At 39.5% G+C, this 17,218-nt stretch overlaps 1 protein-coding gene across 1 annotated transcript in view; it reads left to right on the top strand.

The window, feature by feature from the left end:
• Positions 1-17,218, top strand: part of drp2 (dystrophin related protein 2) — a 75,966-nt gene that overhangs the window by 47,253 nt on the left and 11,495 nt on the right. The window contains exons 11-19 of the mRNA XM_053323647.1: positions 1,768-1,829; positions 2,360-2,434; positions 4,905-5,106; positions 7,967-8,052; positions 10,554-10,711; positions 13,139-13,305; positions 14,121-14,232; positions 15,062-15,198; positions 16,445-16,510. Coding sequence (XP_053179622.1) covers positions 1,768-1,829; positions 2,360-2,434; positions 4,905-5,106; positions 7,967-8,052; positions 10,554-10,711; positions 13,139-13,305; positions 14,121-14,232; positions 15,062-15,198; positions 16,445-16,510 — 1,065 coding nt within the window. The remainder of the gene's footprint in view (positions 1-1,767; positions 1,830-2,359; positions 2,435-4,904; positions 5,107-7,966; positions 8,053-10,553; positions 10,712-13,138; positions 13,306-14,120; positions 14,233-15,061; positions 15,199-16,444; positions 16,511-17,218) is intronic.

Raw genomic sequence — 17,218 nt, 5'->3', positions numbered from 1 at the left:
ACCCTTTTATTTATCTAATGTAAACAGGCTGTTTGTAACATAGACATCCACCTGTGGATACCCTTGTTCTAAAAAAAGAAATGTCAAAACCAAGACCCAGGGAATAACTTGCTTCCCTTTATTATTATTATGTTTAAAGTTATTATTCAATTTAATTACATCAAATATGGATACAGCCACATGCACACATAGGAGCCAACTATTATCCAAGCACTTACCTAACGATCTACCTCAAAAAATAAATGCTGCTGTCACACAGATTCATATTGATCATGTCTCTCACACACAAACATGCAGCTCACAACTCATTTTCCTGCTGCTTTTGGCTTTGTTTCTACAAGACAATTGAACTGTATTTAAAAAAAATCATAATAGCCATATTAAAACAAATAGCAAAATAATATACACACCGCAATTTTTACAGTTTTTTATTGAAATTCAAGCAGTTAAAGTCCAATGAATACCATCTATTCCAACAAAGTTAATTGTTTTAGGGAAATGTGGCAGCTCATGGTGACAAAGGATGTTTAGGGAAACTGATTTATTTGTACAAGTAACATCAATAGCAGCCTGTGATAGAAGAAACTGTCTCTGTCCTCCCTCTAAGTGCAATTTAACTCATATAGTCAAAGGGTTTTATATTGAAAGCCAAGAGCTTTCCTTTGCCCAAACTTCTGTACAGTTATCATTAAGGAGCCGATAAATATGAGATGATTAAGAGATGAACTTGAATATTGAGCTCCTGTGAACCCCATTTACCTGAGCACTCATTTGTTTATCTATTTACTTCATCATTACCATTTCACCTTTAGTGTGCTGCTGCTTTTATCAATGAACTATGAATTTGTGTGTGCAGGTGCGTGTAGGTGTGTTTGTGCCTAGAGGATGGTATTATTATGTGCACAGCTTGCTCATCTAAAGTTTATGAGAATGTATTTTCTTAATAATCGCAACAGAGCCTTGTGGGTCTTGTTTTAGTTTGCTAGTAAAGTCTTTGTGGGCTGTATTACTGCACCAGCTAGGATTCACAATCACAGTATTTTATGGGTCTATGTTACCTAAAACCGGAAAACATAACAGCCATCACAATTTCAATTAGTTTTATTGAATGCGAAAAATGCATTACAGAAAGATGATTTTTGAATTATGTTTAATTACTCAGCATGTATAGAAAAGGTTACCAGCTGCATAATTTTTAAAAGATTTACATTTACATTTACATTTTTGTATATTCTGGCTCACTTAAGGAAATGAAAAGAATCGTGTTTAGGTTGTTTTTACTGCTCACACATGTGAAAATGGATCGAATTTGACCTGAACAGTATGTAAGGGTTAATGTTTAACATGCTCATAAAGAAAAAGTTGGTGTAACTGTGTGTTTTTGGTGTGTGTAGATTTCTTGTATTGTTCATGTGGTGCCTCTGAGTGAAGCATTTTAAATTACAGGCAGTATGTATCCAGCAGAGTACTAGTGGTACATAACTTTGATGCCTGAAAGTGATTTTTTTTTTCTTATCATGTTTGACGTATGTCTTCCCCTTAGAGGCCTTAGATCTTCTGCAAACAATGGTCACCCCTTGCTGCCCTCTCATTTTTTACACTTACTACCCTCTGATCTCACTCCTTTCACCTTTTGCCACACCTGCCTCTCTCTGCTCACTCGGCTCATTTGTACTCCATTTTACCTTGATCTTTCTGACCTGAAAATTTGTGTCCCTCATGTATTTTCCTTGCCTTTGTTTCACATTTTCTCACATTTTCTCCAAGCCATCAAGCCCAGACAACGTGCTGGGACCATCCAAAGATGACAGAACTGTACCAAGCACTGGGTGAGTAAGGAGACAATTAAAGCACTGTCTGAGTCATACTCATTCGCCCTGGACCCCCCTGGGCTGCAGCAGCACCCGCACCACTGGGTGTCTGCTTTGAAGGCCCTGTCACACAGCTCATTAAGGGCCCTGTATTTCAAACACCTTAGGGACTACATTGCTACTGTCATTAACCTACAAGGCCCAATTTGCCAGTGCTGTGATTGCTTTTTACTTAGCCTTTAATTAATTGTGATTAAACGACATCATGTGTTTTACTGTTAATCTGATCTGACACAGGGTGCTTGCAGGGGAGATAGGCGCTCTGTTGCATGCACATGCTCTGCTAGACACACATATGCATGTGCACAGACACGTACATAGATGATAATAGCAATAGAGTATACTGCTAATGACTGACTGCAATGGCGTGACAAACAGGGGGAGAGATAGTGATGTCTAATTCCTCAATGGCGGGATGGGTTTATTTTCTTTCATCTTTTCATTTACTCTAATCTCTTTCTATCTCTCTCTATCTCTCTCTCCATTAGCGGATCTGAACAACATCAAGTTCTCAGCATACAGAACAGCTATGAAGCTGCGGCGAGTTCAGAAGACTTTGAGATGTACGTTCAGTATTTCATGGATAGTATTTCTATCTGCAGTGTTAGAGTGGCTGGTTAAGTGATATACTGTTATCCTGCACCATCAGTAATCCACTATGACAAGCTCTCCTCTGGAATGAGATCTAACGATTAGCTCTGGCACATTTCTTTATCCAGTTGTCGAAGGAATCATCACTCCTCTCCACACTACTTAGAGAGATGGTTGAAAATGTTCTCTGCAATCTTTTATGGTTGGCTTTAAAATGCAGCAATCAAAATTATTGATAAACTCAAGAGCCACTAGAACCATGGGTACCTAATTATAATTAGAAATAGGGGTGCAAGATTAGTGACAGGCCAGGGGAGGTACGGCAGGAAGATTTTCATTTAATTAACACCTGAAATTGCCATTTCCTGCAATATAGAGTCTTCAATCATGACCAATAAAGCTGTTCTTTCACTATAATGCTCACTTTATATTGCACTATATATTAAAATATTAGGTCTCTTTCTGTCCTCCCTGCACCACACTGTCACATCATTCTTCATTAAAGAGAGCAACACACTTATGAATACACTGAACTGGTTGAATAAATGACCTTAGGCTACTCATGTAAAGAATGTGAGGCAGAGCGTGGGTGAGAGAGAGAGAGAGAGAGAGCGAGAGAGAGAGCGAGAGAGAGAGCGAGAGAGAGAGAGAGAGAGAGAGTGTGTGTGTGAGAGAGAAGGACAGCCTATGTACATAGTTTGTTAGGGTAGCTAACTAGCTTCTCCATTCATATCCTTGCCTATATCTACACTTGGCTCATCAAAGCTGTTTAGCCAATCTGCATGTTCCTGTGCTTGCATCATCATGTCTCGTCTTCTTGTTGGGCAGTTTAAAATAAAATTATCTCACTTTTAGGCTGCACCAACAGAGTCAGGGTGTCTGTCTGACGTATGTCTTGACTTACCTGACCACACAGATATTCAGAACGCAATGATGTAGTTAGCGTGTCTTGTGTAGTTCTCTGACTGTAAGAGACTAGGCAAGAATTGAATTCTGCAAAATGTAATTTTTAATTCTTGTACTGCATATCAAACTGCCTCAAATGTTTACAAATAGCAAAGTTGTATGATTAGAAAAGTGGGAATGCAAAAGACCATGTTTGCTCTACCAAGTCTAATAGTGGGAGTGCAGCTGCTCCACTTGCTCCATTGCTCAGGCACCTATGACTGTAACCACTCAACCAGTGGATTCCCTCTTATTTTCATCAGTGGCCGGATCGCTGGCATGCTACGTAATTAGAGCTATTAATTGGTCCATTTGACTTACAAAAGAGAAGACAATTAGTTTTTTGCCGCATGGTTAAGGCTTGAATGTGTGCCCCTTCAGGGTCAGAGCTCACCGGTCAGATAATGTCACTCTCACTTTTTTCTGACTGTATGAGAAGCAATATTTATGCCTGCTCTCCCAGTTTCTCACTACCTCAAACCTGCCCTCTCTTTCTCACCTTTTCTCATGCTCTACACCATAATCTCATCCATCTCATACATGACCTGCAGTGCTCTCAGCAACTCTACATTAGCCCATATTTGCCACCACAAGTGACCAATTTCACAAATAGACTCATTCATGTTAACCCACTTTCCTTTTCCCTCTGCAGCCTTCCTTCCACTTTCTCTCCCCTGCATGCCCCAAGTTACTGTAATAAAAACTCAGCATGCCCAGGCCGCTGTAAAAAATCCCTTTCAATGACTCTTCCTCTTTCTTTTTTCTTGTCCGCTTTCTTATCACACTCTCCTCTGGTCTACTTGTTGATATCGTTGCAGAATTTAATTGCCATGCTGCCTTGATAACTGCAGAATTCTCACTATTTCTCTCTGCACACTTTATGAATGATTGAGCAGTGCTGTATAAGAGCCCATCAGAAATACATTTTTAGTGGATTCTCTCCCAAGCCCGAGAATACTCCTGTTATCTTGTCTCTCTTCTACCACATTATCTTGCTGTCCAATTATACCTGGCATCAACGGGCACTTTTAGCTTTTAGCTCCATTCCAAGGGATGGCCCATCAAATTAGTTTAGAAGAGCCAAATCAAATTTGTGTCACTGCTCTTGAAACATCTGGCAGGGCTTAAGTGGGCAAAAAGGGTGAATAAGTGCAGCTGTCACCTATGCTCTCATTTACTGAGGTGAGGATGATGATCCTGCTCATTGTCTGTGTGTTTGTGTTACAGAATGAATGCACAGCCATGTATTTAGAAATGTATTGTAGGTGTTGATGTTTACATGTGTAAATGCATCTCTTTGTATATGTTATATGTCAGGTTACTATTAAAATACCATATAGCTATGATAAAAGTGTCACCTGCTCTCAAAATGCAAAAAATAATGACATTTCAAAGTGCACCACTGAATAGAGATTTTTCTCACATATCTGCACTTCCTAATGCATATGCATGATCATGTCCAAGTTATGAGTAGTTTTTATGTGTGTGTGTCTTTAGTGGATTTAGTGGCGCTGAGCAGCCTCGGGGAGGTGTTTCGGGAGCAGGAGCTCCAGCAGGGGGAGCATGTGATGGATGTGGTGGAGGTGATCCATGGCCTGACGGCTCTATACGAGAGGCTGGAGGAGGAGCGGTCCATCCTCGTCAACATTCCACTTTGCGTTGACATGTGTCTAAACTGGCTGCTCAACGTCTATGACAGGTGGGCTGGGGTGAGAGGTTTCTATCCTGAAAGCAGTAAGAAATAGAACTGAAAGTATAACTGTTAAGTTATTTATTACAGTCTACATGCATTAAAAACATCAAGTGATCTTTGATAAATAGGAAGCCTGTCTTCTAAGACTCTTACATGACATATCACAGCCCTGGGTGGTATAAGTTATCCATAGGGACAGCTCAGTAGATTCCATATCAGTGTCAAACATTCATGAATGTATGTACAGTAGGTATAAGGGCTGAAAAATATACCTCCTATGCTGGTGCCATTAGGATATACCTACCTTTTGATAAAGTCTACGCAGTGTGAAGTCTTGTGTGTGTTGTTAACCCAGGTAAATGTGTGGCCCCTTTAAATGTGCTTGATATCAAAGTAAAATCTCTTGAACTGTCACTAGGAAGTTGTGGGTTCTAATTTTGAGCACTTGTCTGATATGACAATGATTAGCTTTAAAGTTACCCTGCACAGCAGTTGATCACAAGTGGTGCTGTAGAACAAGATTCCCTTATAGTATTTATCTCATGTTGCAACAGCATATGCACACCTCAAGCAAGTGCATGATACATACTTCTGCTGACGGTGGTAACAATTGTCAGCAGTAATGAAAATGCGCTGAATACAAGAGCAGAAGATCATAAGCTATTTCTTTTCTTTTTCTAGGTTTCAAACATTTAAAAAAGCAAACATGATTGTGGAAGGAAATGTGTTTAACATGTTTATTTGACCCAAAAGGCACACATAATGTGTTTCCGTAAGAGCTGTTGAACATTTGATAAACTGTTTGTTCAAGGTGAAAACTCCTCAGGTACCTTTAAATGACAGAGATGTGTGTGTCACCTGAGTTGCCATGGTATTTGAAGCATAATATGACAGTGTTGAATCAAGTGCTGCAGTATTGAGTATTAATTCTCAATGGGTTCAGCACTGTTAATTACTGTGCGTATTCATATGGTCATTTGAGTGAATGAGAATTAGAGCATGTTATTATTAACAAAGCTTTTCTAAGGTACAACAGCTAACGTTTTAACAAACTGCAGGTCTTCAGCAAACCTACCCTGATCACCTGCTGTTATCTGAGTCAATGTTGGTGTCAAAAGTATGTTGTAATGAAGCTTTAGGTAAATACACATCCATAGAAACACACAGTGCAGTGATGCGCAAGAACTCACCATTTGCAATCTCACGCCACCATAAACAATTACAATAAACACTATTTTAGACAAATCCTCACTGTCCTAGAAACAACAGCCTGTGTGCAGATTGATGTTACTTGTTCAATATCTTGTTGTACAGACGTCTATAAAGAGCCACAGCATGGCTAAAGCTCCTGTAACAATGTCCAGGCAGAGGGCCAATCATCCCCTCTGAGACACAGTAAAAACAAATCCTCTTTCACACCAACATTCACCCCATCTCAGCTCCTGATTGACTATTTCTTGTCGTCTCCAAAGAGAAACCACTGAGCACAGACTACAGAAATACAGGAATAACCCCACAAGTGCTGTAAATTTGGTTGGTAGCTCTTAACTACTCGCTGCTAATGAGAGACAATCAGAGCCTTTACCTTCTGCATAAATTTCAGTAATTGCTTTTTGTTTCCCAATAAATATCAGCAGTGAATGTGAATGAGCTGTGTGTATGCTTGTGTTTTCACTTTTATGTGGGTTTGTTTTTGTTTGTGCCGGTGCATGGTATTATATCACTGTGTGGGTTTTTGTATGTATAATTGTGTGTGTTATGTGCATCCTCCAGAGGCGTGTCACACTAGCAGGGTGTGCAGGAGTGACATGTCCCCTGGGGAACAGCACTGGGGTGAATATTGAAGATGGCATGCGGCACACAGTAGAGAGTGTGTGTGAAAGGTGCTGACAGCCAGTCATGCTCTCCAGCTCTTCAACCAAGCTCTGGATATAATCAGGGGAAAGACAGTAATGCTCTCCTCATGACCTCTCTTATTTCTTTATGGGACTTTAACTTTTTCAACCTAACTCTAATAGTTATGTATGACCCAACCTTAAGCTATTTAAAAATGTGGTATGTGTCCCTACTTAGTTCTTCAACACATTTGAGGCAACACCCAGCACTGGAAATTTAACTAACTCAGTTTGATCCAATTTTATAGTTCATTGATCTGACGTTCTCTGATGAATGTGATGTTCGTGATTTCTCACTTAAAGATTCAAATGTTAATTTGATAAGCCTGTGATTTCTGCCAATGCTGCTCAGCTCGGCAGTTAATTCTTCCAGGCTACATTGGCACAAAAGCTGTGAAATTTTCAATAATGTGTTTGCTTCTCAAATCGAGCCTTTCTACAGTATCCGCTCCATAGCTCTCTTTTTTCTTTCAAGCAGAAAAAAGTGGTCCTTTTAGGCTTAGGTCACGCACAACAGCATCCATCTCACTGACCTTGCTATTGGCCAATGATCAGAATATTTTTTCAGCCAGGGACAGCACTTGTCATCCTCACAAACACTGAATATGTGTAATTTATGTGTTTATACAGTATGCATGCATGTGTCTGTAAGTGACATTATGTGGTGTATTTGAGTTTTTTATTGCTCCTCTGGGCATAAACCCATGGACACAACACTTCATCAAGTCCATGTAGTGCCTTTAGTTACTCTCGATGTGCTCTAATACAATTTCACACCATTGCACTGACCTATACTATACTGCTTTGACCCACATAATTCCTCCACATTTTGTCCCTCCCAGCAGGGTTTAGCCAACGTATGAATGTATTACAAAGACATAGTATATTACAATTTCAGATAACCCACAGTTCAAAAACTGTAACCTTGCAATTTCTTTCTCTTCTCTTTTCTTTCTTTTTTGTTCCTTCAGTGCTCGGAACGGAAAAATGCGTGTTCTCAGCTTCAAGATGGGATTGGTGAGCTTGTGCAATGTAGACGTCCAGGAGAAGTACAAATGTGAGTCTGATGCTCACTCATGTGCCTAATGCGCCTCCTCAACTGCAAACAATGAGCCAAAACATAACAGCCCTGATTGCCAGTATTACATAAAGACATCCACTTAGTCTAATGGAGGAAATGACTTTGCTGCCATACTGAGGAAAGCTTTCTTTACTTCTACAAAGTACACTGGAGGCTTTAAAAGGATTGCTTGCCAAAGACACCATTCATGCACAATCTCTTTATATGGCTCTCTGTCATTTATCATTCTCAAGTCAACTAGCAAAGAGCTGGGTCCCCCCTTCCTCTTTTTTTGATTATAATTTAAGCTGTAATATTTTATTAGTGTGCTTCTCCAGTCAGAGGTATATATTGTTATTGTTCTATTGTAATCACAGTTCACAAGTCATGGAGGTAAAATGCATTTGAACTGATGATAGTTGGACCCAGAACAGCTTGTAGTTGATTCAGGATCTGAGACAACACTGCCGAACTCTTGCCAAGATTATTCATGTATGGCACACCATCTGCACCTGCTCTTAAAGACAGATATATAGCAGATTTGCCTTCAATTGAATCGTCCCTGAGGTGAGTCCGCTGTCTTTTTCTTGGTTTAGATAGCCATGTGGTGGCCTAACACTGACTGATCCCGTTTTGAAATCTCCAGACGTCACTGGAATAATATTGGCAAATAAATGTGAAACATTTGCATCAACCAGCTTTTGGTGTTTATTTCATCATAGTCTGTGTTTGGCTTGTGATTCAAAAAAATGAATATGGTTTTCAATATCTTTTCTTTAATATTTCAAAAGTAATTACTTGGCACTATAGTGACAGTAGTTTGTGATACAACGTCACGCTACTTGCTTTTGTTTAACATCTTTCTCTGCACAAGAACGTGGAATGCTTTCACACCTAATTGGACAAATGCAACACTTATTCTGCTGGCACTGGTCTCTGCTTCTAATTTTCACATTGAAAAAAAAACCCATAGCAGCTGTTTGAAGATGTTTTCAGACCTAAATTATTCACTAAAATAATTTTTCTGAATACATTTGAGGGAGGAATCAGTCCATACAACTCTAGAGTACTACTTTGTTTTATATTTTTGGAATTTAATTGTTATTCATGAAGTATTGCAGTACGGCTTTGTTGATTCTTAATGGTTATTTTCCAGAAGTAATGATGTAGTCCTCTGGATTTGCACACCTAATTTTGTCTTACTTTTTCAACAAAGTCAGTAACCTTACTTTTGCATTCTTTAACTATGTTAGTAGTGTGGCTCTGGAGATGGCAACGACAGTCAGTCAGGGGAGAGACAGTAATGCAAACATTGTACTTACTAAACACCCCCATCTTAACATTATAATTGTCAGCATGTTAGCATGCTCACATTAGCTCACAGCACAGCTGAGGAAGTGCAGCCACAGAGAGCGGGTAGCATATGGCTGTATTTGTCTGTGTTAGTTAAGGTAATCATTTCATTAACTGACCCCGCAATGCTCCAGTGAAGCCATATTTTCATTGTTTTTTACTTAGCAACTGATGTACATTTTACTTTATTTTACTTGGCTTTATTACCAAAACTGTGCGAGTGATGCATCCCAACTTAGTAAAGAGTTGGTTTCATATAAAATAGTAATCACTGCAAAGGTATTTATAACTTCACAAAGTGAAGTTTAATTATAAATGTACAGATTGTGCAGTTTGTGGCTGGCACATTCAAATCCAGGAATACAATAATCTCACTGCAGTGTCTGCAGCTTTGCAGACTGTGTGTTAATAGACCTATATACTGTGGCAGTGTCTCCATAAAACATGTCCAAAACTCATCTCTATCAAACAGCTCAATGTGAACATTTAAAATGTCAAATGTGCCTCAGCTCTAATTATGAGGACTATATACAGGATTCTGCTTAACATGCAGGTGTTAAAGCCAAGTGTTGACCCTGTAGGGCTGAATAAGTGTACAGAGAAGGGGATTCATGAGAATAGGCCTCATTTAAAACCTGACAAGACTCCACTTATGTAGCTCTTTCATCTCCAAGCAGACCAGCCTGGCCACTAATGCTGATTCTGTCTCTGTCTATATTTCACTGAGTGAGTTTTATTCCACAAAATAAGGTTTGGTGAACTTGTTGCCTTGAATTTAATATTCATTATGAAAAAAAGATGAAAACAGATTTGTGTTGGCATGTTATTGGCTATGTAAAAATGACAGCATATAGTGACAGCATATAATGTTATACAATTGTTTTGTAGACAAAGTTTAATATTTTATAAATTGTGAATGTCTGTCTGTGGAATTCAATTCTTAATTTATATTTTGATAATTTTCTGAATATGTAGCAATAAATACAAATCATTAATTAACAGATGTAGACATGTAGACATGATGGTGATGATAATACCCATGCAAATGCAACAAACACTGTAACTCTCACTGGTTTATAATCAGATCAGTTACTGCAGTATTGATGCATTCCTGCATATATGTTCTTATGTTCTGGTGGTTGCAGATTTATTCCGTCAGGTGTCTGGTCCTGGAGGTTTGACAGACCAACGTCACCTCAGCATGCTGCTCCATGAGGCCATCCAGATCCCCCGCCAGCTAGGTGAAGTTGCTGCTTTTGGGGGCAGTAACGTAGAGCCTAGTGTTCGTAGCTGCTTCCGCATGGTGAGGACAGAGGGAGGCACATGCATGTTACATCTAAACACAGTCACAGAAAGGCAATGGTGCGTGTACAGTTTGTCGCACATATGAACACAAACACCATGGAGAAAAAGCACAGATAAAATCTTAAGTCTGCAGTAGGTTGTATAAATCCACCGTGCACAATTTATCAGTGGCATAAAGTCCCTGTTAGACTAGCTAATCTACTCCAGATGCAAGTGAGTTACTGACTAGTTATGTTGTAAGACTTGTCAATGCTAGTTTCAGTGCTTAAATGATGAGAAAGTTGACGGTGACCTTGAAAACTCCTTTATTTATGCTATTTCAGTACACTGATGTCTCCCAGACCTGCTAATCCATTAATTAGCGTGCAGAAAAATAATGAGTAACCTCCGCAAAATCAGAGCAGAACATATAGCTGCCAAGACAGTATTTCAAATACAGAAACAGAATTTTTAAGTCAGAAACTTAAAAGATGAATGGCAAAATCAAGCCTTTGGATGCTTTCCATCAAAAGCCAAGAATGAAAAAATTATGATGTCACACCAGGAAGCTGCCAGACATGTGAAGACCGTTGTTATTTATAACAGTGTAACTGTCATTAAGAGGAAGAGGAAGTTAAATGCATTCTTCAAGAAGCCCTGAGTATTCAAAATGATGTCTTACAAAGATGCAGACATTACAGTGCATTAATTTTGCATTGTGTTTCTTTAATGCATATAAAATACAGTTACTGGTAGATAATGCATGATGGTACTACTCATGCATAGACTGTGGGTCAAACCTTAGAAGTTGAAATGGAATAGTTGCTTATAGAATATGATCTATGAGGATATTGACATAATGAAGCAAGGTCACAGAGTTCAGTAGCTAATGAGGAGACATGTTCATAGCATGATTATTTTAATTTCTCTGGTTCTGAATGCGTTACAGGTTACAGGAACTTTACCTTGTGACATTCACTTTGGGACACCACATAATTATGGAGTGGTTAGGAACAGTACAGAAGTGGTTTTTGGAAGGCTTTTTGGTCCTATGCAAAGCCTTTTAATTCCCTAATTTTCAACGCAGGTCCTAATTATACCCACTCTATTCTGGTCCATGCTTGCTGTATCAGCTACCGCAGATTAAAATCAGTTCCTTTCTCTATTTGCTCTATGCTAGGCCATTTAGTTGCAGGTGAAATATCCATGTAATGCAAATTGAGAGGTGACCCATTTGCCCATTTATCACTTGGTTTGCAAATGAATGACAACATATTGTGGAGATGTGGATACGGCAATTGCTGCCACTTCACGTGGACTTTGACTCTGCTGATAGAGGAGCAGATGAATATGACTTAAGACAGAAAGAGCAGAATATGGCAATTATACAGAGCAATATGAATTTGCTGAAGGTGTTATTGTATGTGTGAGGTTATTAGGTCAGCATCAACAGGGAGTTGTGAGAATAATCTAATAGTGTTTACATTTAGTCATTTTCATACTTTGTGAAGAGCATTATATAGCTGTAGTGCAGAAATCAGATTTTTTATGGACAACTGAATGTTTAATACTCTACTTTTCCTATCATGTTTTAAAGCATCCCATCTGTTCTCATCAGCATGCTGCTTTGTGTAATGGCAGCGTGCTCTGAATAGTCAGCTAGTGTCAGGTATGGAAGAGGATGATATTTGACCTCCCACATGGAGCGACACTGGCAACTTTACTTCCGAAGAGTAGCTCCTTCATCCCCGGAGACTCTACACCTCCGTACACCTCACAGACTTTGTGATCAGTACACACACACACACACACACACAAACACAAACACACACACACACACACACACACACACACACACACACACACACACACACACACACACACACACACACACACACACACACACACACACACACACACACACATTTATTATGCGACTCTGCTTGGCCAGTAGAAGAAGCCTCAGGGAAATCAACCTCTTAATGCATCTCTGATGCAGACTTAATGAGAATTTAGCACATCACGGATTTTCAGGGCATGGCAAGTCATTCTTTTATTAGGTTGACTTCCTTTTTATCCCACTTTTTGTAATTCTCAACCAGGTGTCTCAGGGAGAGATGGACTGTATGCAAGCACACAAACACAGGCATACAGTACAGTATAAACACAGGCACATAATTTACTGTAGTGTCTGCTATATTTTAGTTTTATAATTCTTTAAGTAGTTCCATAAAAGGAAAAGATATCCCCCACAGTGTAGCACATCGTCTTTCACCCCCTTGTATTGTTTGTATTCTCTTTGATTCCTTTTTTCACCGCAGGACCACCTTTGGAAGGGAAGCACACCTTACCTTCTCATTACTTTATGTACCTGGCCTTCTCTTGGTCTATATTTAGGTTGTTTACTGTCTCCTGCACTTTTCTTCCTCCCACCCTCTTTGTCCAGGCTCCAGGGAAACCTGCCATTGAGGTGCCTCACTTCCTGGAGTGGATGAGCCTGGAGCCCCAGTCAATGGTGTGGCTGCCTGTGCTCCACCGTGTGGCTGCTGCAGAGTCAACCAAGCACCAGGCCAAATGCTATGTCTGCAAACAGTTTCCCATCAAGGGCTTCAGGTAGGCATTCCTGTGTAAGCAAATAGACGTGCATGCAGGTGATATGTACATAAATGGGTAACATAAAATTAAACTTAATAATATGAATAAGAATGCAGTTATAGAAAATACGCACAAAAAACATTAGAGCATGTCAAGAATGAAAATGTAACCAAGAATAGATTACAGCGTTATGTAAAATAGAGATATGTTTAAGTGGAACCAGGATTGTGATTTTACACTGTGCAGCTTGTTATTAACTAGAAGAATAAGAATATTACTTATTGGAATATTTAAACTTTTATGAGAGAACGCAGCATTATATACTGTATAAAAGTCACTGCTGAGCAGAAAAAGGCTTGTTGAAGGTGCTGGAATTAAAATATGATGTCTAATAAGAAGACAGTCTCTGCAGGACTCATTTAGTGAAGCAAGCCTCAAGTATGAATGCTTGAGGGTCCCTGACTGAAAGCTTTCCTCAAAAAATGAATAATGTGCAGATGTCCTTCTTCTTCTTATTAGACAATATCACAATATCAATCTTTTGTCAAATCTGGCACAGAACAGAATTTGTGTAGTACACACACAAACATGGGATATGTAAAATGTATTTATTAATTCATTGAATTCACCTTATCTTATCTCTATACCTTGATCAAAAAGCACACAGCTCAAATGAACTACTATACATTTTTTATTAGTATGCAGGAGAGTGATGTGTGAAAAAAACATGCGTGTGGACAAAAAAAACATGCATCAAACACACACTCACACACTCCTCTCTCTATTCCATCCGGTTCTCTTGCAAAGCCTCTCTGTTTTATTGCTCTTGACAGGTATCGCAGTCTGAAGCAGTTCAATGTGGACATCTGCCAGACATGTTTTCTAACCGGCCGCACTACCAAAGGAAAGAAGCTGCACTACCCCATCATGGAGTATTACACCCCAGTAAGGCAAACATCATTTAGCGATTTAACTGAATACAAATTCAGGGCTCCAGGGACGTATAAAACTGAGCTGTACTCAAGGAAAATACCACTATCTTCTGATTCCTTCAGCCAGATATAGATTAGGCACCTCTCCGCTGTAAGATCTCTATCATCTCTGAGTGTATACTGTTACATATGCTTACATTGTCTCATCCAACAGTGATTGAGTACCACTCATCCTTTCTGGCTTTTTGCACACATAAATTGGTGTTTATAGTACGCATTGTGCACTAAACCCTGATAAAACCCGAGTCTTAGGCGATTGCATGCGCAGTCTCCGAAGTGGAGTTAATTCCAGAGGAGTAGATGTGGCACTGCAGCTGAAGTGCTGGAGTGTACTGAGATGGTGCCAGATTTAATCTCTAATAAATTCTCAGCTGTAAAATATGGCAAAAGGCTATCCGTCCAATTATTTTTTTTCTTTTCTGCTGGACAGTATTTTATATTAGTTGGCTGCAGTTATTCACAATAGCTGAGCAGGCAGGTGCTCATAGATTTCTACTAGATGACAGTGAGCCAGAGAGACAGGAAGGAAGCTGAACCCGAATGAGAGAATAGACAGATGAATGAGTTAGTAAAGTCTAAAATAAGACAAAACCAGTTCAGAGACAGTGTGGACAAATTTCAGATGAGGTCATTTTGTAGAAAGCAACATTTCCAAGAATTCTTAAGTGGTCTAATTTGTCTCCCACCCATCCATCCCTGCTGCTGCCACCACCACCACCACCATCACCACCACTCACACCTCCTCCACCCCCTCAACTCCTCAACTCCTGATCACTCTCCAGACAACCTCGGGAGAGAAGATGAGGGACTTTGCCAAGACTCTGAAGAATAAGTTCAGGTCAAAGCAGTACTTCACCAAGCACCCTCAAAGAGGTTACCTTCCGGTGCAATCAGTGCTGGAAGCTGAGAGCTCTGAGACGTGAGTGCCACATGTAAACACGTACACAGATACCTCTCTCCCTGTCTAACCCTAACCCTTTTTTTCACATTTCGATCACTTTCTGTTAACATGCAGATGCTGGCTGTTGCAGGCTAATTATCATGCTCTGACAATTTTGGGCACTCTGACTCGCTGAGATGGGTTAAAAAGGGACAGCTCTGCGTTCAGAATTAACATAATGTTATTCCTGTGATCTCAGTGTGGGTCAGACACACTGTTCACATGAGCAAGTCTCACCCAAAGGGAAAAACAAGAGCAATGAGACTAAAATCCATGAGATCATCAACAAGCATACCTTAGGGCTACGACAGTACCCAGGAAGATTTATCATGATTATGGGCCAATGTTTTGGCTGACAGTGTCACTGTTAGGGTCACCTTTTATAACCTCAAACAAACATTACACAAGTTAATGAGTTAAGCCTCCCATACACTGACACAGAGCTTAGAAATGCAGCCATGTAAATATATTCCATTACAGGTAAAAATCATGCATTTACATTTACTAGCTTTTAATGTATTGGTAGGTATAAATGTATTATAAAAAATTTAAAAAGTTATACATTATGCAAAATGACCTTTTCAAAGTGTTATTGTGTATTTTTATTACCACTGATGCATTATTGTATAAGCAGCTTTTATATGTTGTAGCTGGTCAATGTAATGCTGATTTATTTTTAACATGGTTATATACTGTTGGGTACTGTAGTTAAATACAGTGAGTAATTAATGAAACAGGAAAGAAGCAAATCCAGTGTAAATTTCACTTCTTCACAACTGAAAGAAACTATTAATAGTATTAATCTGAGAAGAAAATGTCAAATATATTTGTTAAACTGCTCATAGCTCTTAGGCATAAGCAACGTGATAAATATTCACAAGTATGTATTATTTGGAACAAGCTGTGGTTTAATCACAACACAAACTCATATTTTAAGAGCTTCATATGTTCTGTGTGTGAAATCTTAATAGTGCATTGCTGGTAATGTTAATCAAACTGTAGTTGAGTTGTTTTGATTGATTCGAGTAGAGATGATCTACTATTGTACCATTGTTAATTGAATCTTGTTTAAAAATTTAACAAGAAGGTTTTAATAATAATCTTTTCTTCTGGATTATTACAGTAAAATGTGTATGAATTACATTTCTTTGCAACCACATAAACACACTTGCAGATTATAAAAATGCCTTGGTGAGGTGTCAATGTTGGTTTCTGATGTTCCTAGGCCATGCTCCTCACCGAAGCTGCCCCATGCGGACACACACAGCCGAATTGAACATTATGCCAGCCGGTAAGTGGCTCACTATGCTGTGCTATACTTTCACTTTCCGCTCTTCCAATCAACCCCCCTTCCTCTTGATATTGACTCTACCCTTGCTTTTACCTCCTCTGCCTCCTCTGCTCCCTCACCCTTAGTCTTCGCCACACACTGATTGAAGTATTGATTTGGCTGCATTGTACACTGTAGTCCAGCAAGGGTAGAGACTGTACTACCCAGCAGTTTCTTTCACTCCTATTATCCACACAAACACACGCTGGCACCCATAAGCAGAGTTTGTGACTGCTGTGTGTGGAGGTCAGTGTGCCTAGCGGCTTGTCACTTGCTAGGGCATTGAGCCCATTGGTCACCTGGGAACTGTCGGTGTGGATTAGTGTCTATCTGACAGGTTATAAACAGGGCACAGCACTGGACTCCCACACTTCTGGCAGTTCTGCCCACAGTACAGCAGTGCCTGCTGTGGGTGTGTATGTGTGTGCATGGTTGTGTGTGGTAAGTGTGCCATTGTGTATTACTTCCCCGAGGCTCTTACACACAACTGCTTTACACCCTGCCAAAACAGAGGGAACACACACCAACAAGAGAGCAGACACAATTGTCCTCTTTACCCCTCTTATCTATGCCTTTCTTCTGTTTTCTGTTTTTATTTTTTATCTTTGATCCCTCTCTTCTATTGTCTCCCACCCACATATTTATTTCTCTCTATTTCTTTATTGCTTG

Source organism: Scomber japonicus, chromosome 8, assembly GCF_027409825.1.
Source record: "Scomber japonicus isolate fScoJap1 chromosome 8, fScoJap1.pri, whole genome shotgun sequence".
Taxonomy (NCBI): Eukaryota; Metazoa; Chordata; class Actinopteri; order Scombriformes; family Scombridae; genus Scomber; species Scomber japonicus.
The sequence above is the reverse complement of the archived record's forward strand: the minus strand, read 5'-3'. Positions and strand labels throughout refer to the sequence as shown.